This window comes from Sebastes fasciatus, chromosome 7, assembly GCF_043250625.1.
Source record: "Sebastes fasciatus isolate fSebFas1 chromosome 7, fSebFas1.pri, whole genome shotgun sequence".
In the NCBI taxonomy this organism is placed as follows: Eukaryota; Metazoa; Chordata; class Actinopteri; order Perciformes; family Sebastidae; genus Sebastes; species Sebastes fasciatus.
The window spans coordinates 17,404,829-17,431,656 of record NC_133801.1 but is presented as its reverse complement, the minus strand read 5'-3'; the positions used below and the strand labels follow the sequence as shown (position 1 = coordinate 17,431,656).

General features: G+C 40.3%; 1 protein-coding gene across 1 annotated transcript in view; it reads left to right on the top strand.

Moving 5' to 3' along the window:
• gosr1 (golgi SNAP receptor complex member 1) overlaps positions 1 to 22,728 on the top strand; it is a 28,324-nt gene extending 5,596 nt beyond the window's left edge. The window contains exons 6-9 of the mRNA XM_074641911.1: positions 4,815 to 4,889; positions 16,473 to 16,502; positions 20,675 to 20,757; positions 22,097 to 22,728. Coding sequence (XP_074498012.1) covers positions 4,815 to 4,889; positions 16,473 to 16,502; positions 20,675 to 20,757; positions 22,097 to 22,221 — 313 coding nt within the window. The 3' untranslated portion in view covers positions 22,222 to 22,728. The remainder of the gene's footprint in view (positions 1 to 4,814; positions 4,890 to 16,472; positions 16,503 to 20,674; positions 20,758 to 22,096) is intronic.
• The last annotated feature ends 4,100 nt before the right edge of the window (positions 22,729 to 26,828 follow it).

The following is a 26,828-nucleotide window of genomic DNA, read 5'->3' as shown; positions in this document are numbered from 1 at the left end:
GAGACGGAGGCTCCCCCAGACCATGACTCTTGTCGTTTTTTTTTTGTAATGGCTTATTGATCCGTAAGACGCAGCAGTGAGCATACGGTGAGCACTGCAGGATTCCTATTGATCCCTTTCCATCCATCTACTGTAGTATGCAGATAGTCTCCGGATGCCTCATACGGTCATACACGTTCCATCCATAGGCTTCACACAGTCACTCTATATCATAACTCTTCCTCATTAAGCTCTCACACATTAACCCATTTAAAGCCGTGTCTAGTTCATAATAGGGTGTCAGCCCTATAATACTAAATAATTTGATTTCTTCAATTCTCATTGGTTTTTACTAGTAAAATGTCGTATCAGTGTCATCATAGACTTACGCCAGACTCACCCGGGAAGCGGAAGCGCCGCAAAATGCTGCTATTTTTGGAGAAGCTCTGCCTGCGTCCTTTCGGCACCTATGTAAATCAATTGGGCAGTTCACACAGGACGCGCGGAGCTCCGGCTTGCAAACTTCAGCGATAATTTCGATGTCTGGTCTAATTTCTCTGCATGCCGCAAACGAAGCTGGCAAGAAATCTACTCTAAACAATGTAAATGATATATTATATAAATGATCTGAATCTGATGAATGATAAAATATGCATCCGACGCACACTTTTCGACTTTCCTCCCTTCTCTCCCTGCTGTTCTCCCAGAGTTTCAATTCCTCCCAGTTCCTCCCCCCAATCACATTTCAAAATCCATTCACTATATTTATTAGAAATAGCCGAGTGTCACTGCTGTTTGTGATCGTAGGTTTTAAATTGCGTACTTATTCCACATTGTTGTCCGTTGTGTTTAAACAGAGAGAGAGAGAGAGAGAGAGAGAGAGAGGAACAGACACACTACACACACACGCGACGATTGACATAGCGCCGCACTTCTGCGTCCAGTGTGAACCCGGTGTAACTTGTATACTTGGGGGATATATATCAGACTATCAACAGTTGTACAGACTGCCTTCATGTTTTCTTTAGATAATGCAGAAGTGCTTGGCTTGCTATTTAATACCAGAGACTGCTGCTATTGTTCGTATGGTTATTATAGTAAGAAATGTCCCATTAATATCAAGGTTATGTAATGATGAGGATGTTGACTTAGTTGAGGAGGAACACACCACTTTTTCCCTAAACAGCTTTCTTTCTTTATACATGAACAAAGTATAACAAAGTAATAGTAGTAGTATATTGTTTGTTGTGATAGTGCATTATCTGTCGATTAGTTGTTTGGTCCATAAAATGTAAGAAGATGGTGAAAAATGTTTCCCAAAGCCCAAGATGACGTCCTCAAATGTCTTGTTTTGTCCACAACTCAAAGATATTCAGTTTACTGTCATAGAGGAGTAAAGAAACCAGAACATATTCACATTTAAGAAGCTGGAATCGGAGAATTCTGACTTTATTTTCTTAAAAAATTACTCAAACTGATTAATCAATTATCAAAATAGTTGGCGATTAATTTAATAGTTAACAACTAATCGATTAATCATTGCAGCTCTAAAGTTAACCTATTTTTAAAACTACTTGTATCGATGCAGCACCAAGCCGTTATCGTCTAACGATAATTTGAAGTCACGATGCACATTAGCAGTCACATTTATTTACTGTATATCTACTCAGTTAGTGCCATCCCATGAGGTCAGCACTACATGCCACAGTCAATCTTCTCATTAAATCACATTACTAAGGAGTGCCACTGACCCCGCTAATAGGCTTACTGCTGATGAGTCTAATGCATAGAAATGAGCCAGTCTTGTTGACCCATTGCTCAGGCTAACGATGACTAATGTGCCCAGGGGCTGCTAATGAGGGAACTGCCTGAGCTTACAGGTGGGGGAATTGCAACTGCTGCTGTTGTGGCGCTGTGCAATGAGATGTTGAGTCACGCTTTACATGAGACAATTTCTCCTGAAGAGCAATTTGCCCATAACCTCCCGATTGGCCTTTACTGGTGGGGCATGGGAAAGTGATAAGGTAGGACTTGAGACATGATCTATTGAACTGCCTTGACTGTAATGCAGCTTGTGAGGAATAACAAAACTGTGCGCTAACTTGGTATCACCAACACACTTTTCATCTGATCTTTTCCAATATGTTCTCAGCCGCTTTATCACGCCCATTGGTATCACTTTACTTTAGGCATCAAAACCATTATAGTTAGGTTTAGGAAAGACATACATGGTTGGGCTTTAAACTATTACGTTTTTGAAGTGAAAATGAAACAAACAGACGGCTGATTGTAACGTGAAAATGAAACTTTGCGCATGGGACAGGAACAGCGGTCTCCTGGATGAAAGCCCTTGTGTTTATTGGACCCATCCACCTGCCCTCCTGTCTGCCCTGGGTGTGTCTTTTCCAGGACTGTCCTGAATACCATTTTTTGGGCTTTGAAGCCTCGGTGAGAAATATTCGAAGGTATTCAAAGCTTCGGGACAGTGCTGCTGCCACACTTCTGTACACACATGCACCTCTATACATTTCAAACAGCGATATCTGTCTGAAAATAACTAATAATAATTAATGAACATGAATAATGAATAATGTTGTGTGGTTATTCCTTATTTCATAGGCTAAATTGGGAATTATACATTTTTATTGCATACTTTTATATGTGAAAAAATGAAGCATTCGAATACTGATTTGTAGGTTGAATACCATGGCAACAGCCGAAGCTTCGAAGCATTCGGGTCTTTTCGCTCTTTAAACTACGTCACCACAATCCCGGCGCACTTTCTTTGCATTTACTGTTGCCGTGAATGGGTTTACATTGTAGTTAACGGAAAGCCTGGTGCGTCTGATACAGGCGCTAAAGGGTGCCTTGTGCGGTGATATCAAACGCCGACGGCCGTAACAAAGTGTCAGTATTTGACGCCCTTGGAATTAGAACGGGATGTCTTTTCTGAGGTGCGTACAGAGAAAATCAGTGATCGCAGTTTTATTAAAGTTTACTCAGCAGTGTTCACAACAGTAAAAAATTGCAGTGAGAAAAAAATAAAACTTTGATTTGATCAAACAAAAGTGAGACAAGAGCCGAGATTGTTTTGTTCTTGGCTAGATCAGCCTAGTTTAGAACTTGCATCATAACAGCAGCACAATGTTGTGTGTAAATGCTAATAGTCACAGAACTCAAAATGTAAAATATCGTGGTTTAAGTTGTGTTTGGAGAGCAAAATGTTAGGTCAGTTTGCTCTGAAATGTGTGGCCTTTCATGCCATTGATACAGTGATGGTCGTTTCTGCTGCAGCTGAGCCTTTTGTCAGGTAGAGGGCAGTAGAGATCTTGGGCATGGAAGAAACCTGGCCAGGATGCTTATAACTAGATTTTTATGTGCATCGGGGGTGTTTACACTGCACACACAAAATGCATACTAATTAACAGAAATAGTGCTCACTGTCTCAAGGACATGAATGAGCAATATGACATTGACAAAACTGTGTATCTTTCTGTGTGTTTGTAGACTCTTGTAGACACACACACACAGCTGCACCATTCATAACAGCAAAGCTGAGCTCAGACTTGACGTTCCCTCTTCTCCTGCTTTGATTCTAAATGTCAGCAACAACAATGACAGCTCGTCTGTGATTTACATCGGTGCCCTTTTAAAAAGCCTTGCTGGAGTGATGGAGCTGGCTGTCGGTACAGGCAATTTCTAGCCCCACAGAGGCAGAACAGCTCTGCTGGTGGGGCCGCCAGCTTGGGCTCAAGGCAGCCACCGTGGAGCGTGCTGCTGTGTGTGCACTGAATGTAGTATTTCCATTCAGCGGCTTTGGATGGCGCACTGGGGATGAATTAGACCGATCACAGCAAGCAGGGTGGGAGCACTGGGAGTCAGCTTTTCAGGGATGCTGATAGCTAGATCTGCATCAAGTAAAATAGACTGGGTGTGATGTGTTCAGGTGACCAGAGAGAAGAAGAAAATTAGTTTTGTTCAGCTTTCCACATGCTAGAAGCTCCTGTGTAATAATGTACAGTGGTTGGTTCCACTCCCCATCCTGGCTTTCAACCAACCATTATCAGTCTGTTCTCTGATCTGCTCTAATACAACCATACTGGTGCTGTATTTGCTGTGTTAAGTTACTGCTAATGCAAACTGAATATTTCCTGCTGCTCCTGCTCGCGTCACATTAAAAGCTTTCCACTGGTGAACCACAAGAGGGCTTTTACTGTAAAGCAATAAATGCAGTGGTATTGGCGCCGACTGCTATTTGATAAAAATTGGTCTACGCAACAGTTACACCAGTTCTTTTTGTCAGTGGATCGGATTAAATATATAGCAATGAATAGTAAAAGAATGATAGATAAAGAGCTGTAGGCCACTTGCAGTTTGTGTAAACCAGCAAAGCTCCACCACACTATTAAGATGAACAACGCCTTTTACCATGCCGATAGGTCCCTAATGTTCAGTGGGACGGGCGACTTCACAGAGCTTGTGTATACAAAGACTGACAGATAGTTGCCCCACTTTGCAAAATAAGCTAGCAAACCATGACTGTGGATGTGGAAAAGAAAAGGTTGCGGTGGTGAAAGACTAATGGGTTTCCATTCAGAGAGCTCTTTCTCTGAGCGGCTGTGACAGACATACTGTAAAAGCTACAGCCGACGGGCAGTTAACTCACTCACTGTCAGCTTGGTCTGTCAGGATCTTAACCTAAGATAGTGAGGTCTGGATCTTTTTGATGTTTTTGACTTTGCCTAAATGCAGAAAATTGTCACATTGTCACATTACACAAATAATTTGCGACCTTATTCAAAATGACAGTGTTGTTATCTGCATTCTCTTTTCAGAACATACAAGAGTGGCTCCGGGGTCAACAACAGAAGAACAGAGCTGTTTCTAAAGGAGCACGAGCATCTGAGAAAGTAAGTTCCCATCAACTTTCCTTGCCGTATTTGAAGATTTGAAGTAATAATCAAGAATTCATTTTTTTTATTTCACACAGTTAGTTTGGGTTTATCAATCCCAGCAGTTTAAATATATACATTCATATTCGAATATAGCTTCCGCTGTCATTTTTCCAGAGCTTTACAGCCATTGATTGATTGATTTTATTTATGGATTATCAGACATTGAAAACACAAAAATATCGAAAAGATGTTAAAGTGAAAACACTTATTTCCAACATGGTCCCAGGATGTTAGAAGGCAAAAAAACCCACAATGAAGCACAAGACATGCAACATAAAAACTAGACAAAAACTATCCTGAAATCCAAAAACACGTCACCACAATTCAAGAAAAACTAAAAACGAAGACAGCTACGACATGGCACCATTGTCAAAAGAAGAAAAGGAATCTCTGGCTAAGCTTTCCTGGCGAAGCAGTAGCCTCAGCTTCCCAGAAATCAAAGTTGGGATAACTCATCTTGATGTTGCAGCACAGCCATTTGGAATAAAGCTGAAAATCATTGCTGCTACTGATGCTCGCTTTGTTAAGCTCTGGCACCCCTTGGCACTTTATCTCATCATGCTTTTACTCTCCAGCAGATGGGAGGCCACTTTGTCATGATGATTCATTAATCTAGAGTTTGTCGTATAATTCAGGATAAAGAAAAGGTAGACCAGATTTGAGTGCTTTCCTGGCTGGAGGAGACAAAAAGCATTTGTGCTTTACTTAATGTCCTGTTTAAGAAAATATATGCAGGTTTAGATTTACTTGTAGGGGGATTTACTGCTGAGTATCCTAATCTAACACATTGTCTACTCTATTACATAACTTAGCATCTTAATGTAAAAAGTTAGGCATACTGACACAGTAGGTCAAACAATGATCTGCCAGCTACCTCATTAGCGCCCTACTATCATTTGGCTGACTCTCCAGCACTGCAGAACTGCATGAGGTAGCAAAGTTTGTGAAATGTGTATGTGTGTGTGTTTGTACCTGTGAGTGTGAGAGGCGCCCTCCCTGTGTGGAAAGTAAAATTGGATGTCAGCAGGACACACAAACACAAACACACACACACACACACACACTTAAAAACACAAATAAAACAGAGTGTTTAACATCACCCAGGCTTGAGGATCCCATCTGATAATTTGAAAATAGCAAACACAAATCAGTCTGATTTATTCTCTCTGTGGCTATTTTTCAATTTATGAAATGAAAAGAGGTTTTTATAGAGTGGCTCATATACAGGGAGTGAACTCAACAACACGAACACCTTTCAAATACAATGAAGTAATAAGATAATAGGGATGCACCGATACCGGATGGGATATCGGGCCGGTACTGATTCAAATAGCAGGATTGGATGTCGGTGATGTGGTCGATCTATTAAATTCAATTCTATGTTTATATGCTATATACATTATATACTGGAATTATAATTCCTGTTTGAGTTTTGATCAATTTATTGCTGCTTTAAAACAGTTTACACCTGAATTGTAATTCCTGTTCATTTTGAAGATTTTTTTTGCCAAGTTGTTGGTGTACGATTTTATTATTTTAATAATAACAATTCACTAAATTTGTATTTATTTATTTGTTACATTTCGTTTTACAAAGACAAACCAAGCGAAAGACACACCAAGCCGATGGTCGGCCGTGTTTTCGGTGTGTCCCGCACCGTCAGCTCTAGTCTGCCCCATGTGTGTGTTTTTACGTCAGATTCAGCATGTTGAATCTAATTGGCTGTCGGCTGTAGTCTTTGCGGTGTGTTCGAGTGCAACTTTTTGGCCAAGACTAAGGCGACGCAAGGCGATGCAACTGGTGGCCTTCGGTTCTCGGCACTGACCGATACCCTGAGTTTAGGACTCAGAGGAAATAGGTTTCCAAGAGAGGGATGTAGCTGCAGGATGCGACCGCTTCTAGACTCCATAAGTGAATTTATTAATGAAGTTTAATTGCAGTAGCATTATGTCAGTGTAGCTCCACAGGGGTTTTCAAGAGCCACATAGACTCTCCAACATTGTGACAAGTTGCATTGTGCTACTGACTATGACACTACTAGGAAAGAAGTGAACGGCTTAATGGATTCATGTAGTGAAGCAGAGAGAGAGCCATTGTTCCTGTCCTGTCACTGAGGGAGTGGCCCTGAATAATCAGCCATACTTGTATCTGCTGTGTACCTTGTATTCTGGCTTGAGAGAGGAAAGGAAGATAAAACCCTCTTCTCCTTCCTCATTTATTCATACTGGGCTCCACATAGCCAAACTGAATACTGATGATGAAATAATCTTAGCGACATGAAATGAGAACAGGATTGGCCGGTGACGCATTGTGTTAAACCTCCTACCGGCATTCCCAGCAGTCAAGCCCTCATGCCAATCCAGCACAATTGATCAGGATATCAATAATGAAATTATCTTATTAAAACCACAACCCATATTATAGGGCTTCCCCAGACCATTGACAAAGATTGGAGGGGAAGGAGGAAAATGGAGATGAGGATCAAGTTACGCTTGATTGATCCTAATAGAGCCATAAAACAGGAAAGAGGGCCATAAGAGAAAAGGAATAAAATGTGTTAGTGGCCAGAGAAGTGGTCTGAAGTCTCGCTGAAGGCAGAGCATAGATACTCGTCTGTGATGCTCTCTTTTCATAAAAGACAGTTTTATCAATAATGAACTTAGGTCATCTGTTTGTATCTACTAATTTAATATTCACACTGTGAAGTGTCTGTGTAGACATTTTGCAGCTCAGCTTGTGATCAAAGTGTGATGCGCCCTTGGCTTTTTACCTGAGGCAACATGAGGATTCAAATGTTCTGTCTCTTTAATGGTTTCGGGGTAGATGATGTAATGTGTGATCAATATAAATTTGCACAAATGGCATAGGAGGTAGTGTATAGTGTGTGTGTGTGTGTGTGTGTGTTTGAGTCTATAATATATTGGCAAGTGATGATATCAGCATTGCCAAACTGATCAGCTAAGACTAATCACTTCCCAAAGAAAACAAGTCGCTTCCAGTTAATGTACAAATTTGGTGGGAGGAGTGCTTGCCAGCCTGAATCTAATAAAACAGACATGCCCAGATTAATTTTTCAGATAACGTCCTCTTTAGTTTTTGCTGGTAGTAACCTTGTATAGAGAGCCTTAGTCACGCCCCTTCCAGTGGACCCCCATGGGACCTTATTTCAGAAAAAATATGAATGGTAGTCAACGACTAGAGACAAATATTTTTTTGATCCCATTTGAATTGCGCCATGAATCACACATATGATGTTTGTCAATTTAAAAGATAATTTTGCAGGTCAAGAAAGTCTCAGTTTGTTTTAAAACTGTAGAAGTATAGAACTGTGAAAATACGTAATTATAAAGACTACAAACCCAAACAGTAAGTGACGTCTTTCTCTCTGAAGCTACTGTGGTATATTTTCAGGTCTTGCACAAGACAGCAAGGCCCCTTATTGTAAACATATGTGTAAGAAGCATACGTGGAGACATACATGGTCATACGCTAAGACCAGGGGCTGAAAGGTAAACATGTAGGATAACGGAGACATATATGGTCATGGCTCAGCTCAGCATGTTGCATGACATGAACCCGATATAAGGAGGCACGAGAGCCCCGAAGTGCAGGACTTTCAGATTTGACTTGAGACCTCCGGACGCTCTAGACGTCCGTTATGACATTTGTTGCTTGTTTGTAATAAACTCTATTATACCAAAAAGAACAGTGTCCGCGGAGCATCCTTCCTCATCACTTCAACAGCACTGTCGCAGGAAAGATACGACACTACGATGCCAATAATCGTTTTATGTCGATTATCTTGTTTCATAATCGTTGAAAGCTAAAATCGTAATTGAAATTCGATTAATTGCACAGCCCTATTTGGCGCTCCATTCAGTTTACGAGTTTTACAATGGTTCAACTTTTTCAACTTGTCGCTGCAGCTCGCTGTGTAACCATGGCAACCACATAAACTACAATGTGATAATACTGGTGATAACGGCAGCCTGTGGTATATCGGCTGGTAGGATCTGTGGTGTGCCCCGTTGCTACCAATTCAAAAGACAGAACATTGATTTTGCTAGAAAGCACTTTTAATATTTGAGCACGTTTGTAATAGTGTTGGCTCACTTCAACTTGATGCTCTTTAGTTATTAGAGCTATAAGTGCTGTTGATATTCCTGTCGTCTGTGAGTTTGCCTTATCTCTGTCTTGTTCTCCATCCTTGTATATCTGATTTTCCATTTCTCTCTGCCATAAAGGTCAGTGTTCATGAATAAACTAGAAGGAGGGAGGGGCAGGAAATGCTCTAATGGTATAGTGGTCACTCTGAGGGACTTCCTGTCCAACAGAGGATTTTTTTTTACCCAGCAATGGTGTCAAAAATTGTGGGAAGCAAGGCAAATTTACTCCTCACATTGACACATTTGGTTGAATTTGATGGAGGGCGTTTGCTTTGAGGGTTTTTGGACCCTGCTACTTGCTTGCAGGTCTAGTTTCCAATGACTTTCTATGCAACTGTGCAGCATCTAAAAGTCCTAAAACCATTAGGTGTGTACAAATTGAACACATCATTGGAAATAATGGTTTCAAGTAAATCTCTTGGAGAATTTATGTTTTATCTCATAGCCATCTTCATACATGTTTCTCCTCTGTGTGAATGTTTTCCAAAAGTAAGGTATATCAAATCAGGGCACTAAATACTGCATGTATTTACAGTCTAGCACCTTTTGAATACTTCTTAATTACCATGAAGAACACCATAGTTGGCTGATACAATATTTATTTCCAGTGAGCGCTACAAAGACCAGAATGAACAACAGAAATTTGGTGGAGGTGAATTTTTATAACTACAGTCCCCAGGCGTCTTAGTTGACTCATCTCCTAAAGTTGTGATGTATACGGTCTTGCACCTTTTTGATGTTTTTTTCCCCCAATAAACCGGAACTTTCTCAGTCGCTATGATTAAACCAGGACAGTTTATCGCCCATCCAAATGATTGAAATGCTCAAAGAGCCAGTAACAGAAGATATTTATGGGGAAAATAATTTGGACTATTACTTCCTGAACCCTGATGGCCAATATAACCAACCAACCACCACCTCTCCAATCTGCCTCACTTTCTGCAAGGTCTTATTTGTAACATGAAGTCATATATTGTTAAAACAGTGTTATGAAAACAGTGTTATGAAACTATATTGTGCGTGGTGCATTGTGAAGCGATGGAAAAAGACACAATTAAAGGGTAACTTCTGTATTTTTCAACCCTATTTTCCCATGTTTTTATGTCTAAGTGACTAATAGGGACAAATATTTTTGAAATTGGTCCAGTATTGAGGGAGAACGCTGCAGACTGTCACTGCACCCACTAAACAAGCTGTAATGTAATTGCTCGGGGCAACTCCTCACCGTCAATGTAACGTTATGTTCACTAAAAGTGCTTGTTTTTGCCACTGACAGGCTCAGGTTGTTATAAGTCTCTAACAACATTATTGAACCCTACAGAGAAATAAAATGTTCTTCTTGACTTTTGCTTGACCGGTCCGTTTGTTGTTGTTGTGTCTAACCAAGTCTTGCTCAAGGAGAAGACTTGTTCTGAAATCTTGCGTCGCGTCCACATTGTCAAAATCATCTAAATATTCAGACATGGCATTGAAAATCTTTTAGGTAACACTAAGCTACGTTTTCTGTAGTCCAACGCAACAAACTCTGGCACTCCCTCTCTCCACTCTCACTTTCGTTTCCACCGTTGTCTTCCGGCAAAACAAGTCACATGACACAACAACAAACAGAAAACGAAAGGTTAGAAACACATTTTAAGTCTCTGTCGGGTCATTTCCGTAATGTTGTCAGACACTTAAAACATCAATCTGAGCCTGTCAGTGGCAAAAACAAGCACTTTTAGTGGACGTACATTGACGGTGAGGAATTGCCCCAAGCAATTAGATTTCAGCCCATTTAGCGGCTGCTGTCTGCAGTGTACTCCCTCAAGGCTGGACCAATTTCAGAGATTGTTCTCCCCATTAGTCACTTAGACAAAAAAAGATGGGAAAATAGGGTCCAGGCTGAAAAATACCAAAGTTACCCTTTTAACAAAAATCAAAAAGTATAGGTATGTTTGTGGTTGCCGGTGGTGCCCCACCATCTAACAGTTTTCCCCAGCATTTTAAACAAACTATCAAACTACCACAGTGGCCACCTGCTCTCTTTCTTGTTCTCATTCTCTCTCTTTTTCTGTCTTTCTCTGTCTCTTCTGGTCCCCAAGTTTGAGACCTTTGCTTTTAGTCAGCCTGGCCTGTTGCCCGTCTTAAGAGGTTTGATCTGAGCCGCTGCCAGTTCCCTGATATGCTAATGTTATCATCGGAGGAAAGCTCTGAGAATTCAGGATAAAGTTCCGCCCTGCTCTCTCTAGCTCCAGATCCAAATCAGTTCAGAGGTTTACCCAACAAATATATGAAAGTATCTGGAGCTATGTGGATCAATTAATTTCTGTGCTTTGCTTCTAGCTGGTTATCAAGATAAGCTGCTAGAGAAAGAGCTGGAATCAAAGCTGGCACACAAAAATGATCTGTCACGATAATAACGTTATCAACTTATCGTATGAAATATGGACATGACCTCGATCATTTTTACGTTATCGACTTATTGTACGATATATGGACATGACATCTGGCATTTTTGCTGACCTCGATATTGCCCGTTTCATGCGTGTTTGTTTGCATAAGAATGTCACCAACATGATGCCAGAATAAACAACGGTTTTCACCACTACCATTATAAGACTTGGGCATTGGACAGGCATTGCATATTTTGTTAACAGAGCCTGAGAGTCCATTTTATTTATTGTTTTTGTTATGTGTTTTTATTTTATTTGTTTTATTTATTTAGGATATTTTAATATTTTTGTTCACATTCCTATGTCTGAATACTCTTAAGAATTAAAAGTTCATTGCCCTTATATTATAATTTTATCAGTGCCATACAATGGTCTTAAAATGACAATAATATTGTTTATTTCAATTATATCTGGGACTATATATATCGTACAACAAAAGTAGTTATTGCGACAGGCCAGGTGATATAACCATTTCAAAGTGTCCAAATCAGAAGAAAATAATCCCAGTTCCCTAGTTGTTAAAGATTCCCAGTGTTTACCAGAGTACTAAATTAATTGGCCACGGTTGGTGAACGACTTTACTGTAAAGATCATCTCAGTGATTCTCACAATGTGTGCGGTGTGCTGAGTGTGTAGCTCTGAGCTTTGATTTGTGACCACTCTTCCTCTTTGCTGATGCAGTTTGCTTTCGGCAACTGTTGCCAAGATTTGCTAGATTGTTTCCGAGGCAAAGTAATTAATGTTTCAGTTTACCTGGCGGATTGTATTAGTTGCCTCACGTTGCTCTAAAAGCCAACCTGACAGAGCATTACTCTCAGAAGAAGGCTGCTGCAAAGCATTTCCTTTCAGAATACCACTTGAATAGTCAAATAGTTGATGAGTCAACAGAAAACTTATCATTTTGATTACCTATTATTATCTCGTTTAGGGCTTTCAATGACACTGCCAATGCAGGCATCATTTTTTTTACCGCTGGTTGTTATAGTTCTGAATGCAAATGAAAAATGGATGCATTCAAGGGAGCAGTAAGCAGTCAGTATGTTTCTGTGTTTGTGTGTGTGTAAGTGGCAAGAGAGGGCAAGGAAGCATGTGGGTGAGGCTGGGTTGATGCATCATACTGGGAAAGGCAATTAGCTCGGAGCTAATGAGCGATATGATGACTGCAGCAAAACGTCACTGACCAGGGAAAACGGAAGGAGCCCACTCAACGCTGAAACCACAGAAGGCCACATATACACGAACGTGATGGCACAATCAACCTCCCCACTACAGCTACAGCTTGATGATGGAGGGAACAAAGCATAAATCTTTTGCCTCATCTCATCTCTGCATATAAAAGCTCCATAAATCAAGACTCACCTCAGCTCACAGCCGCCCTCTCTTTTGCTTTTCAGGTCATGATTTACGAGGTGAACACTATTGGCAGACAGACAGTTAAAGGTTTAGTTTGATCTGTCAGTCGTTTGTCCTCCATGATGTTTTTTCTTCCATCAGTTAAACCCGGTGTCATGTGGCTGTCTGGCCTTCGCCTAACCACATTCCACTTAAGTTGTCATTTTTTTCTATTTAGACATACAGCCTTCGTTAGGGTACTGCTAGATCTCATGTATCTAATAATCAAATAAGCATAATGGCAGTCAGTTGTTTGAAGACTGAAGAATAGAAGTTGTTGCTGGCCTGTTTTTTTTTTTTTCTTACAGACTCCACTTTGCTTTGCATCACAACTACCCGTACTTTCAGTATTCTTTGCTGCACCCACCTCCTCCCACAATCCATTTGTGTCAAACGTGCCTGCCAGCCTTCATTCTGAATTATGTGCCAACCTCACCAAATTATTTGATTTGGGCAAATGTTTCCAAGATATATTACGAACTACTGCCAAATAGCAGTTTAGAGCTTGTGTGCGGAGCTGTGATCAAAGAACAGAAGGCGGTCCAGCCCGTGCCGTGTGGTGACCCTTGCAGTGTCCTGTCTCATTGGTGACACACTTGGGGATTACAGCAATTAAACCCAAGAATTAAACATTTACTGGTTGTGATCCAAGTCCAGTTTGGCTCAGCAGCACAGAAAAGGACCCTAACGTTACAGGGCATTAGCAGGGCCAGTCTCAAAATGATTACACTAATATATAACCCAGGAAATATACTATCCTATGCAAGATCAGTTGGTCAATACTTGACATAAGTGCCCTTGTCCAGGTCCCTTGTGTGGCCCACAATCAAATTTAGTTCGAACCCCTTGATGGTATTGGTTTTGTAGTTATGATGCTATCATTTTTGGTCTTCCTGAATGAGCTTTGCAGTGCTCCTTCTGTAATAACAAACTTACTTTTCTTTTGAGATTATTAGGTCTTCCTTGAATTCATAATTTTTGATGAACTGGATCTTTGAAACTCCTTTGAGGGCTGCCCAGCATCTGTTAGATGGAGAAAAAAAAACTGTTAGCTCAGCACACATACTTGCCAACAATGCATGTGCACATGCAGAGCCACATGGCATGTTTTCCCCTCACGTAAAAGGAAAACAGCTGCAGGGCAGAGAGCCCCTCCCACCCACCCTTCATTGAATGTAAGGAGACCTACAAACTCATCCATCTTTCTCTGGAAGTTTGCCACGCGATAAAATGAATTCAACTTTCATATTAAATGATGTGATTAAAAAGCGGTACGTCTCTCAAGGCCAAAGTAAAAAGAAGTTGTTCAGAATATATAAACGTTGCTACACTTAGAAGAGCTGTACAGGTTTGGGATCAACTGACTGTAACATTCAACATTTAAGATAGGAGATCTTTTTCACTGAAGACATTTTGATATGTCACAGTAAGAAAAGCACAGGTGTAAATGATAAAATGAATGATGACTGAATTCCATTTTGCTGCTTCAGTTTCAGGGTCCTGGTAATGTGCATGCTGGTCAAATAATTACCATATGGAGTGAGAGAATGGTAAACATCATCAGAAACTGACATGAAATTATGGATTGTGTTTATGAGCACAAGCACTGTGATTGAGCATCAGACCACATTAATGACCAATAAATTGGGTTGAGGCACGAGATTAAACATAATAAGCCTTGAGATGGTGAAGTTAAGGTAGAAAGAGAAGATTTAGGTAAAGATTGGAGATAGTTGTGGTTTGTTGGTAAGTGTTTGGTGTGGATTAAGGCAAGGTAGGAGTCTTTGAGAGACCGTCCCACTTTTCCTGTAACTTTGATAGGATCAATGGGCGACCTCCGGGTTTCAAAAGTGAAGCCAATGTGGAAGTGCCTTAAACTTGCATTCTTTCTAATAGCCAGCAGGGGGCGACTCCTCTGGTTGCATAAATAACTCAAATTGTATAGAAGTATATGAGAAAATGTCCCTACTTCTCACTTGATTTATTACCTCAGTAAACATTGTAAACATTAGTTTATGGTCTCAATCGCTAGTTTCAAGTCTTCTTCAATACAGTATGATGTTCATTTAGTAAATTATGGTCCCATTTAGAGTTGAATAGACCATAAAGCAGGGTATGCTTTAGGGCGTGGCTACCTTGTGATTTACAGGTTGCTACCACGGCGTTGTCTGGTCTGGTAGTTGTCCGTGTTTTCGTCTTATAACTTTAACTCTTTCACAGTGTGTTTTCAGTTCATGAAAGTTAATTGGAACATTTTGGTCGACTTAAAATGCGTATTTCAGTGTTCGTGTCACTTCTGGTTGCAAAAAAACAAGATGGTGACTGCGAAAAATGCCAGGCTTCAAAACCACAAATCAATGGGTGACGTCACGGTGACTACGTCCACTTCATACAGTCTATGGGTTGGATACATAAGGAAGCTAAGAGCTTAACAGAAACCACATATGGAGCTGGACAATGAGGATGTGGAGTTGTTGAATGGATGCTGAATGGATGTTGAACTATGACATTCAATCCCTTAAGTTTTGTTTGTTTGGTTTACTTCAGTTCTCTGAAACATTATCCAAATTGATTCCAATTAGGGAATAAACCGCTAAGAGCATCGTTGTTTATAAGCAACCTGAGACACAAAACTGGTGTTACAACATAAGAGCTGTGTGTGCGTGTGCGTGTGCTTTCCGATATTCTCTGTAGGACAAAAGCCTCTGACACTCCCTCTCTGATGTAGCTGTGCAGAAGCTTCAGGATCTCTAAGGTGTAATCCTCTGTGGGTCTACTTAGTCCAGACTGCCTGTCGTTGTGGGAATCCTCCATGACAAGATGAACTAAATAAATTACTAAACAGTCAAGCTATTTTGTGCAAAGATTAAACAGAAATTAGCAATGGCTCACAGTTGTTTTTTAGCAGTTTTACTTGGCGTTTAAATTTCAATTGTACTTATTCCTGAATTTACTACAGTTTGTGGGAGTAAATATATCTGTGTTGAGTGTTTTTGTGTGACAAACGGCATACATGCATTCCTCATTGACTTGCATGAGTCATTCTGATCAAAGCTAAAAGGAGGCTGTAACCAAAAGGCTGTGTCCAAAAAGCCTTTTCAACATCTGGTGCTGCTTTTTAAATTGTCCACACAACATTTGAACAAATAAGACTTTCTGTTTGTGTTATTTAGCACAGAACAACAAAGAAATAAGTAGCACACAGAGACGTTATTGGGAAGATTGTAATTAGGTTACGCTGTGTTCTGCCAGACCGGTCGGTCAGTCACTATGTGGGAGTTGATAAGATTAATACAGAGAGAGAAGAAAAGGAAATCCAGTCCCAAACAATGTTAGATTAAATCATTTTCATTGTCCAGCTTGTTGTCAACAAGTAACGTGAACAGAATTCAGCATTGATCGCTGCCAATCTCAAACTGATACTGATAACTTCCCCCACTTCATTTGTTTATAACCATTCCATGTTTTGGTACACTGCCTCATGTCAATAACTAATTAGTGTCTTTATCTTTTTCTCTCCGCTCCCCCCTCCTGCTCTTTGTCTATAGTTCGGACCGACTGATGGATGACACAATAAGGTAAGACCTGCTTTCTCTCCTCCACATATGAGAAGGCATATATTTACATACAGTATGTGACAGCTCCCACCCTCCTTCTCCATTGTCTTAAAACCCCTCAGCATGTGTGCAAACATGGACCTTAACATGACCTGGATACGTCCAGCCTTACAGGTTCTGTTGAACTTGTAGAAAAATGACCCTTGTTTGTTGTGCCTCATTCTTCAGTAGCCACTACATGGCAGAAATGTTAACCCTGAGAGAGGAAATTCATACATTTAACAAAAACATAGAATAGAAAATGTATATAGAAAACGATAGAAAATGTGTGTTTGGGACACAGTAACGTCACTATCAACGCACACAGGAGAAGCAGCCTATTTTTCTCTGATAAAGCTACTTATTGAACAACAAATCCGTGTTGAAATCGGCAGGACGAGAGCTAGTTAACGTTAGCTGTTAGCAACCGGTAAGCAACACAGTTCTGCACGGAGCTAACAGCTAACGTTAACGGGAGGTGCCATTGTATTATGATTATGATATGTATTATTATTGATGTGTTATATATGATATGTATTATTATTATGATGCGTTCAGGATCTATTCAGTAAAAATGAGCATTGGGCGAAGGTAAATTCTAACATTATCATGATGCGTTCAAATGTTATCTTGCAAAAGGTAGTTTTTTGGTGAGAAACTTAATAAATCCAGTTGTTTGAAGGAGATGTTTTCACAGCAATATAAAATAGATAATAGAGAGAGAGTTATGACCTGTTTAACTTCCTAACAAAAAACAGTATGCAAATGGTAACAAAGGAGTGGATGTTGAAGTACGTGGGATTTATTGTTTTACTTTAGTTTTTTTACCGTGGTATTAAATTGGTATTGAGAATCGTGGATTTTCACTGGTATTGGTATCGACTACTAACTTTCTGGTCTTGTTACATCCCTAGTGTATTGGTTCTTAAGAGCTGACTTCTTCCCCAGAGTTTTTATGTAAATTTTTTTGCACCTCGATTTTTTTATTTTTATTTTTTTTAATCAATTAACGTTTGAACTGGGGGAGTTTCATGCACATCAAAGCCTGGAAGTGCAGCAACTGCTGGTCACGTAATACTGTATGTGCATGGAATGAATGGGTCTGTCACGTGCCCAGAATAAGTCCTCCCACTTCACCGATTTATCGTTACCATCCATCTCTCACTAGTCCCGGCTCCTTTCCCTCCCTGCAGATCTGCACAAATGACAAATGTGTTTCTTAGGATTTACCCTCCCTCCTTCCTGACTGTTTTCTCTGCTCTTCCCCCCTTAGCCGTCTCCCACCCATTGCCTTTTCCTTTTCCAGTCCTTGCATCTCATAAACTATGCTTACCCAGAGATTGGCTTAGACAGCGGCCTGATTGGTGGATTTCGTCTTTGAAATGATGGATGATGTTTGATATTTCTCTTGTTTGTTTCCTTCCTGTAATTGCTCATTTTCCCCAACCCTAGCGTTATTTTCTACAGCCCTAGCTGAGCCCACATATTTTTTTAAAACCATGTCATTGCATGTCTTCATCCTAAAACCCTATTCACACGAAACTAGTATTACCAGGGGACCATGTCTGTGTTTCGTGCGGCGCGCGGGATAAATGTAGTCAGTATTTTTCTTGAATTTACTGACATTATCCTCGGCTATGATGTCAAGGCTCTGCGTAACATCTAGTTATATTAAAAATTTGAAACTGTATAGTATTTATATTTAATATAATGAATGTTATTTTATTATATTATATAGGCCTATGTAGGTTTATATATTATTCACAAAGACCTCCTGCTCCGGTGCTCGTGTGAATGGGTCTCCATGCTGTGTAGCGAGATGAGCCTCCTGAATTTGTACACAAAATGCTGTCAAAACTTTCATTTATAATTACCAACACAGCCTCCGTAGAAAAAAGGAACGTAGAAAACAAAAAAACTTTCAAAAATCCCCCAGAGATGCCGATTCGCACGGGACTAATGTTATCACATGACCTTTGTGTTTGGTGAAATACGATAGGTAATTTATGGTGGAATTTTTACTTGACAAGTTACGGACACGGCAGATTTGCACAGGATTAAGATCACAGATGACCTCTGCAATTATTACAAAACACTAGAGGTCCCCAGGTAATACTAATCCTGTGCGGATAGGGCTAAATCCCCCAAAGATTAATGCAGTAATTGTTGATATTGCTGCACAGCTGATCTTATTGCACTCTAAAATGAATGTAATAAACTCAAGGGAATAAAATATAGAGCATTAAAGTTGTTGAGGCTGGATGTTGTGTATATGTGTACAATCTGAAGTGCAGAATTAAACACGCCATATTTGTTGATACTGTTGTAAATTATGATTTACATTAGACTACAGATTAGGTCTCATCTAAAATCATAGCTAAATGATAATCCATACATCTATCTACTCTGTATCTGCATTTTGAATGGTATACCAGTTAAAAGGTTTTCTTTGGACTCGCTTCCTGTCCTGTTTATTCAAGTTACCTTTAATATCTGTGGAGTGTCTATTCCTGTGGTAACCAGGGTTGGAAATTAGCACCAGCCACCAGCCAAATGCTGGTAAAATATGCAAGTGGCTGATGGATTTGCTTTAGGCTACTTACCAGCCAAAAAAACAACGGTAATCTATTGAGTGGCTGGTAGATTTTTTAATCCAATGCCACAGTGGCAGCTGGACAAAAAGGTTAATTTCCAGCACCGGTGATGACCTCTTTGACAACTCGGACCCTAATTTCCATTTCCCTGTGGTGCATATCATAACAAAAAACAACCTTGAAAACAAATGCTGAGTTGTGCTTTTATACAGAGTAACTTTAAGAAAAGTGTTTTCCCCGTGTTAGAGGTTATTTTCTGCAGAGTTTTTCCTATCTGAATGGGTCTTTGTTCTTCAGACAGAGGGGTGTCGTATGTTGCATAGATTGTAAAGCCCCCTGAGGCAGATTATTGATTTTATGATTTGGGGTTATATGAATAAAATTAACTGTACAAAGTGTGTGTGTGTGTGAAGGGAATCTTTATCCTCCAGCTCTGATTCTCATGAGCTGGTTAACATTGAGATAAAGGTTTGTCGAGGCTACTGGAGTCAGCAGAGTGCTTCTTCCTGACTGAGGAGAACACGATCCCCAAAACACTGCTCCAGGCCAAGACTGCGGACTGTCAGGAGATGCCATGACCCCACCCCTCCCCCCCCTCTGCTGCTCATCAGCGCTGCCAGCCGAGAGTAAACAACGCAGTGATTTCATTTACTTTGTTTTGACCTGCCTCCTTTGGGGCTTTGTCACTCCGGGATAGGAGCAGTTTGTCCCCGGTGGCCAGTGCTCTGCTCACTGGTTGTCACCCTGCTCTTCAAGAGTTACATAATGCACCTGTTTTCTTGAGCATATTCACACCATACTGAAGTCTGTATTTTTCTTTGTCGGCTGGTAATGGGGTGCTGATTCCTTTTAGTCAAATTCTCCCACAGTGAAGTTGCTCAAACATGGGCTCAAACGTAGCAGAGCAGCCATTGATTATTGTGTGTAACAGATGCCACAGAGGGCAAACACAGAGCCTGAAACTTTCCTGCCAACTGCCCAGCTGCACTTTCCCTGCACTGAAAGTTGCTGAGGCCCAAGTTTGGAGAGCAAGAGAGCTACAATATCACAGCAATTCTATACCTTCATTCTCCAAGACAAGGCGTCTCACACACACATACTGTAAAGCTGAAGGAGAACCTGATAGGACGACTCATGTTTCAACCCAGAATGACTCCCTTCCTTGTAGCATGGACCCGCCTACAGTCGGATAGTCTTTAAATATTATTATTGCTCAGGAGGATATCAAAATTTGCAAACTGTTTCACAGTCCCATGTAGTTTCATATCCTATACTGTTAAGCGTGCATGGATTTTTATTAGATGGCAATTGTTGAAGCTTCCAAGCATTCGGGTCAGCCCTAATTTCAAGTAGTTCTGTTGTCCTCCTTGGCAGACTGTAGCTCTAAACTGCACCACCTCTCATCCTCTCAACCGGATGCTCATTGCTCCAAAAAAAAACATCCCCTGGTGGAATTGAATTTCTAATCATATGTGGACTCACTTACAGTACTAATGACTGCAACCATATATTGTAGCATATTGTCGCTTCTCAACTCATTTCTCTCTCTCGTCTCTGTAGTATTGCCATGGCGACCAAGGAGAACATGACCTCCCAACGGGGCTTCCTGAAATCCATACAGAGCAGGGTCAACACGCTGGCCAGTATCCTTTATGATGCATATGTGCATGGTTGTGTGTGTGTGTGTGTGTGTGTGTGTGTGTGTGGAAGCTGAAGGGTTCCTGGTATGAAATCACTACTGGTCCTTCAGAAATCAATGCTCATATATTGCTTTTCTGTGACGGACTTTGTTATCAAGATTTATAGGGATGTACCAAGTAGTGGCTGGGCCATTCACCCAAATTATCCTTTCATTTTTAAAGAGGCCAAATAATGGAAGAAGGTCTGAGTAAAGAGCTACAGCAGGTTGAGAAGGGCAGTTATTTATCCACATTGTTAGTTTATGTCAGCTTCTTTACAATGTCAGCATTAATCAAGTCTCCAAACCAACCCAGATTCAAATTATTAATAATTAACAGCAGTTGCTGTCTTGACTATTATACCCTTTTCCCACCAGAAGTTGCGTGTATATGCAGGTTTTTTAAACCCAGGAAAACCTACTAAAAATAGGCAATAGACTTCTTTCCCACTGTGAGTATGGTCTGCCGTTGCACTGGCCTTTCTGTTTTTTTTTGGCTGGTGTGTCACGTTCGACGCCACGGACGCACTGGCCGGCACCGGAAGCAGCGTTTAGTTTTTATTATTATTATTATTATTAGTATTATTAGTATTATTAGTATTATTAGTATTATTAGTATTATTTTTTGTTTTTTTGTTTGTTATTTTATTGAAGTAGAAAATGTACAACAGTATTCAGTCTCTCTTTCAAAGTCTCAAACCAGAGTTGGTGATTGTCGGAACAGTGGAAAGACTAACAAAGACGGTCTGGATGAGTTTTATTTTGTTTCTGTTGAGTTTGAATGAAGTTTGTTTTTCGATGATCAGTGAGGTAAAATTACTTTTGTCTGACTGGAGTCTGGTGGCTTTAAGGAGAGCATATTAGTTGTATGTTTTGTACGTTAATGAATTATAATAATTGTCCAAATCCCTGTTGATTTTATTCATTATATGATCACTTCAACGTGCGTCACATAGCATCGCACGGGAAAAGGGGCGGAAATTCCATCACTGCTGATCGGAGCTGGAGCCGATAAATACCCGTGACTACTGCAGTCATTTGTCTCGGGAATAAATGCCGATTGTAACCTTTCCCTCTAAAGACAAAAGCTAGATGTTAGTGGGTGTTAGTGTTTTTTTTGTCCAGTGGGAAAGGGGTTTGCTTTAGTAATTGCCTTTTAAATCCCAGTCGTAATCCTTCTGTTTGAGTGGTCCTGAGATCTTCAATATTTCACACTTGTGTAGATTTCTGCATGGCATCAACAGTGTTTGATCCATGCCTGCTGTCCAATGTAAGATGTCTTCTTTAACTACTGATTCTCCCAGATCGTTTCCCAACCATCAACAATCTCATCCAGCGAATCAACCTGCGGAAGAGAAGGGACTCTCTCATCCTCGGCGCAGTGATCGGCGTCTGCACCATCCTCCTCCTGCTCTATGCTTTTCACTGAAGGCCAGACCTGGTGGTGAAAACCTTTTAAAGGAGCAGGATCGATTTGCTCTTTGTAACCCCCGGGAGACTGAACTCAGTGATTGGAGGACCCTGGAGGCTCCTGAGCAGAAGGACATTCAGTTGGTCCAGATCTGGGACGTGAACAGATTTGGCCAACATGAACTACTGAACTTGTATTTAGCAGTGGGACAGATGGAGGGCTGCCAACAAGTGAATGGAGACCAAAAGTACAAATAAGACTAGATTTTAATTATATTGATATCTGACTATGAGAGAAACTGAGGAAAGTGTGAAGAGACTGAAGATAATTGTTTTTCCACAGGTGGAAGTATTTTTAGTTGAAGGGTCCTTTTTAATTGATGAAGTGAGATGGTTAGTTCATTGTGGGCTGTAAAATGTGAATTAATAAATTATTCATTTCATTATGTGTAAAACAGTGTGTGACACTACTAGATACTAAACATTTCAAACATTTTATTTTTCAAAATATATGATGTGAACTCTACTGAAAAGTGTGTTAGGCCTTCTCATTTTTAACTTTAGCTACAAGGATGCTACAGCAGGGCTCATGAAAGATTATAAAAAATAATCATTAAAAATACGTAAAATATTATTTTTGCTACATTTCCATATTTTAAAAATAAATACATATTTTTTATGCATACATATTCCCTGGCTGGACTTGAACCATGGACGTTGTGGTTCATGGTCAGTGCTTCCTCCTGGACCACCACTCAGAGCTCACTGAATTTACATCTAGAGCTGAATTAATCAATGTGACCATTAAACAGAAAAATGAATCTGCAAATAATTTGATGGTTGATTAATTGTTAATTAATTAATGAAAGTTCTCTATACATATATCCAGAACATTAATATAGCGGAAAACAACTATTTTTTTAATGTAAAGATATAGAGGAGTAATCTCTACCTGAGCAGAGAATGAAGCCACTCTCCCTCTGTGTGTGTTGTAATCTGAGCTTCTCTGTGCTTTGTTTACATAACCAGGCCTTTTAGTGCATGTGAGCGCTATGTCGGTTACAACTGATAACGCCGTCCCGACCGATTGCGACATCACAGAAGCGTAGCGCAGATCCTCCGGTTCCCCCCCCCCCCCCCCCCCCCAGGTAAACACTGTTAGCTCTGTCAGCACTGTTGCCGTTGTTTTCACTGTTAGCTGCGAGTCACCGGCTCAGCCGTCGCCAGGTTTAGAGCCATGTGGAGGCAATAGAAATGCTCCCAATTTTAAATTTAGCACCTTTAAAGTAATTTTTCAAACAAAAATTTCAAACAGCCTCTAAAATGTAAACATTTTCTGTCTTTGTTTTAAAATACAGTAAAGTAAATATCTTTGGATTTTGGACTGCTGGTTAGAGAAAACAATCATGATGGACATTTTTCACTTTTTATTTTATAGAGCAAATGATTAATTGATTAATCAACTAAAATATGTAAGGGATAATGTACAGCGAGCCAGTCATGGTTGGAAAATAAACCCAGACAGGGCGATGAAGGACCCCGACACAAAATGGATTTTGCAACAATGAACGGCTCGCTGTACATTATCCTGCTTATTACACTTATTACTTACTTAAGAAATCAATAATTTGGCACAAAAATGGTCCGAGATCAGAACTGCATCCATAGCAACAGTCTGTTATACATAGCAACAGTCTGCTATAAAGAAATAACGGACTGTAGAATGTCGTGACTGACCAATCAGGATTGAGTATTCCTCAAGGCTGTGTAATAAAAGTATATAAAACCATAAGGTAAAAGGCAGCTGCACTCTTTTGTTTTTCAGTTTGCATTTCTTTTGGTTTGGTTACTGATCCAAGAGGCTTCATTACTTCTACTGACTTGAGAGTTGATGAGGTCACATAATGGCAGCCAAGACAGATTCATGTGCATGAAGACATTGTCACTCTTTAAAGAGTGCCAATGTCTTCAACACCAAACCAGCCAGTTCTGTTGCCTTTAGTGCACTATACGTCTACGTTTCTATAGATGGAAACGTACTGCTTTGATGATGGGCTGTTAAAGGAGTTAACCATTCTGCTCGTATAGTGTGCCTGGCAGAGCCCATGAACCTCTATTTGATTTCACGCCACCTGAAACACAAAGTGACATGTGCGTTTGAAGGCAGGAGCTAAAGCGTTCATCAGAGAAGGGGATGATAGATTAAAGTCTGACGTTGTTGGTGGGGGTGTAGGAATGTGTGAGAAACATCAATGTGTTTTTGTCTCACAGCATTAGGCTCACTTCAATGGACTGAAGAGGATAAATTAGTTTTCTCTGTCCTCATTCCTTCTGTTTGATGCCTTCCTCGCAAAGAATGAGTAGCCAGACGAGAGTTGCCATCCTCCCATGAATATCTCATTTCCTTTTAGGAGTGAAGTCTAAATTTGGTCCAGACGTGTACACGCCCTCGATGCGTTGAGCTCTTGAATTTTTCATCCACTCAAACTGAACGCCACCCAAGCAGAACTAAGTGCCAGATCCTCTCGGTTAGAAGGGTCGCGCTACAGTAACTTCTGACGAGCACAAAGTCTGCTGAACTAAGATACAAGTCTGGTCTTCTGTCTGTGTGTGGAAACCAGACGGCTATATTAAGCAAAACAAAACATCAGGGATGCTACACTCATCTGATGACACAAAATCCCTTTTCTCTGCAGATGTTTATTGTTGGGTTAAAAGCCTTTTTTGAGTTTCGGCCCTTACCTTCAATGATGAAAGAAAGGATGCAGGTTTTTTTTGTTAGTTTCAGGATTGTGGTGTTGTAAGGATTGCATCAGAGTGTGTAGGTGTGGGGAGCCGGCTTTAAAAGTGCAAAATCTGGAATGAATTCTTAATTTTCCTCTTTTTCCCCCCAGAGCCATCAATAACCCACCGCTGTGGCAGCCATGATTAACGGTGTTTGGGTGCCCCGGGGCATAACTGTGTATCAGGACCTGCTGTATGGAGGGTTCAGGTGTAATAAAAGCAAGAGCTGTATATTATAGACCTAGTGCAATCCAATACAACAGCACTGCAGAGCTGAACCTGTGATTCAGTCTCATTAAAAAGTGAACATTGCACATAAATACTACATTCACAGATATACAACTGTGTTCTATTACACTGTACAGGTGAGGCGGTTATTGTGTCCATCCAACTGCACGTATGTGAGGTAAGTGAAAGAAATTTTGCTTACATGATTTAAAGGTTATACGAGATTTAAGTGGTAAATTTACAAGAAAAATACTCTGATATTAAAGTGGCAAATTTATGAGAAAATGTCCCAGAGGCCATCCTAAACCTTAATAACACTACTTCAGGAGCAACGAAATTCAGACGATGGCTGGCCGTACCACGGTTTTGCACTCTACTCTTCCCATTAGCCTCAGCTGCACTTTGTGTTTATTGCTAATTAGTAAATGTTAGCATGCTAAAATGCTAAAGTAGGCCACTGTAGTTCTCTGACACGCTTGTGAAACTGTGGTAGCGTGAGCCGCAGAGTGCAAAACCGTGGTACCGCCAGCAGCTGTTTGACTTCTGTTGCTCCTAAAGTAGTGTTATTATGGTAGGGATGGCCTCTGAGCGAGGCAAACGGAGTGAGTGGAGGGGGTACTCAGTTGGTTGCAATCTGCAACCACGCCACTAGATGCCACCAAATCCTACACACTGTACCTTAAGTCTTCTGAACTCATTTCTGGCTGTCAACACACAACTCCTCATAAACAGTATTATCAAAAGGCAAAAACTTGGACCATGCATGGTAACATTTATTCCAAACATGCAAAGTGTACACCACAGAGATGAAAACTGGCACATACAGTATACTGGAAAAGAAACACAGTAATATATCCGAATGAAATGAAACTGTTTTACGGACAGAGCAGAGCTTATAGGCTAGACAGTTGGCTCTTGAACACCAGTTTCAGCGATGAAAACTTTGTATGTTAGAGAGTAACACTAGAGCAGTGAATTACACTTCGTGTGATCTACAGAAATTTAGCTTGGTAGTAAACATGGGGAATCTTTGGATTTTGCTGCTTTCAGATGTTTGGATAAAGATTGTGATTTTTATGTACAGCTATGAACTGGAATGGATTTGAAAAAAGCCCATGTCACACTAGACATTGTGCATTATAGTATTAATAATTTAAAGACTGGTTGTTCAGCTTCACATTGATGACGTTCAGTTTAGTACTTGGTAGAATCTCTTCAGCTGGATGCATTTCATCCCTCATCAGTCAAAATTAGCTTGTGTTGTATGAGCCCTTAAACAAACAAACGTTTTATCACTTTGTCCAAATGATTCCTGATTTAAATTGCACAAGATAAAAAAAATGAAGTATTAATGTGGAAAGAAAAACATAGATTTAAATAATGCTACATGGTCTTACAGTGATGTTACCTGTGCTTGTAGCATAAGCCTGTAATGTGTCAATACAACAGTCGTGTGTAGCCACAGGGGAACTTACTGTAATACAGTGACTTCTCTCTGATAAAGTGACGAATACAGACAATCTGTCGTGCTTGGGTTTCAAAGAAAAGGTTCTTTAAATGCTATTTGTTGTTACTCAGTCAAACTCGTAGGCCTGTTCCTTTACAAAAAAAATA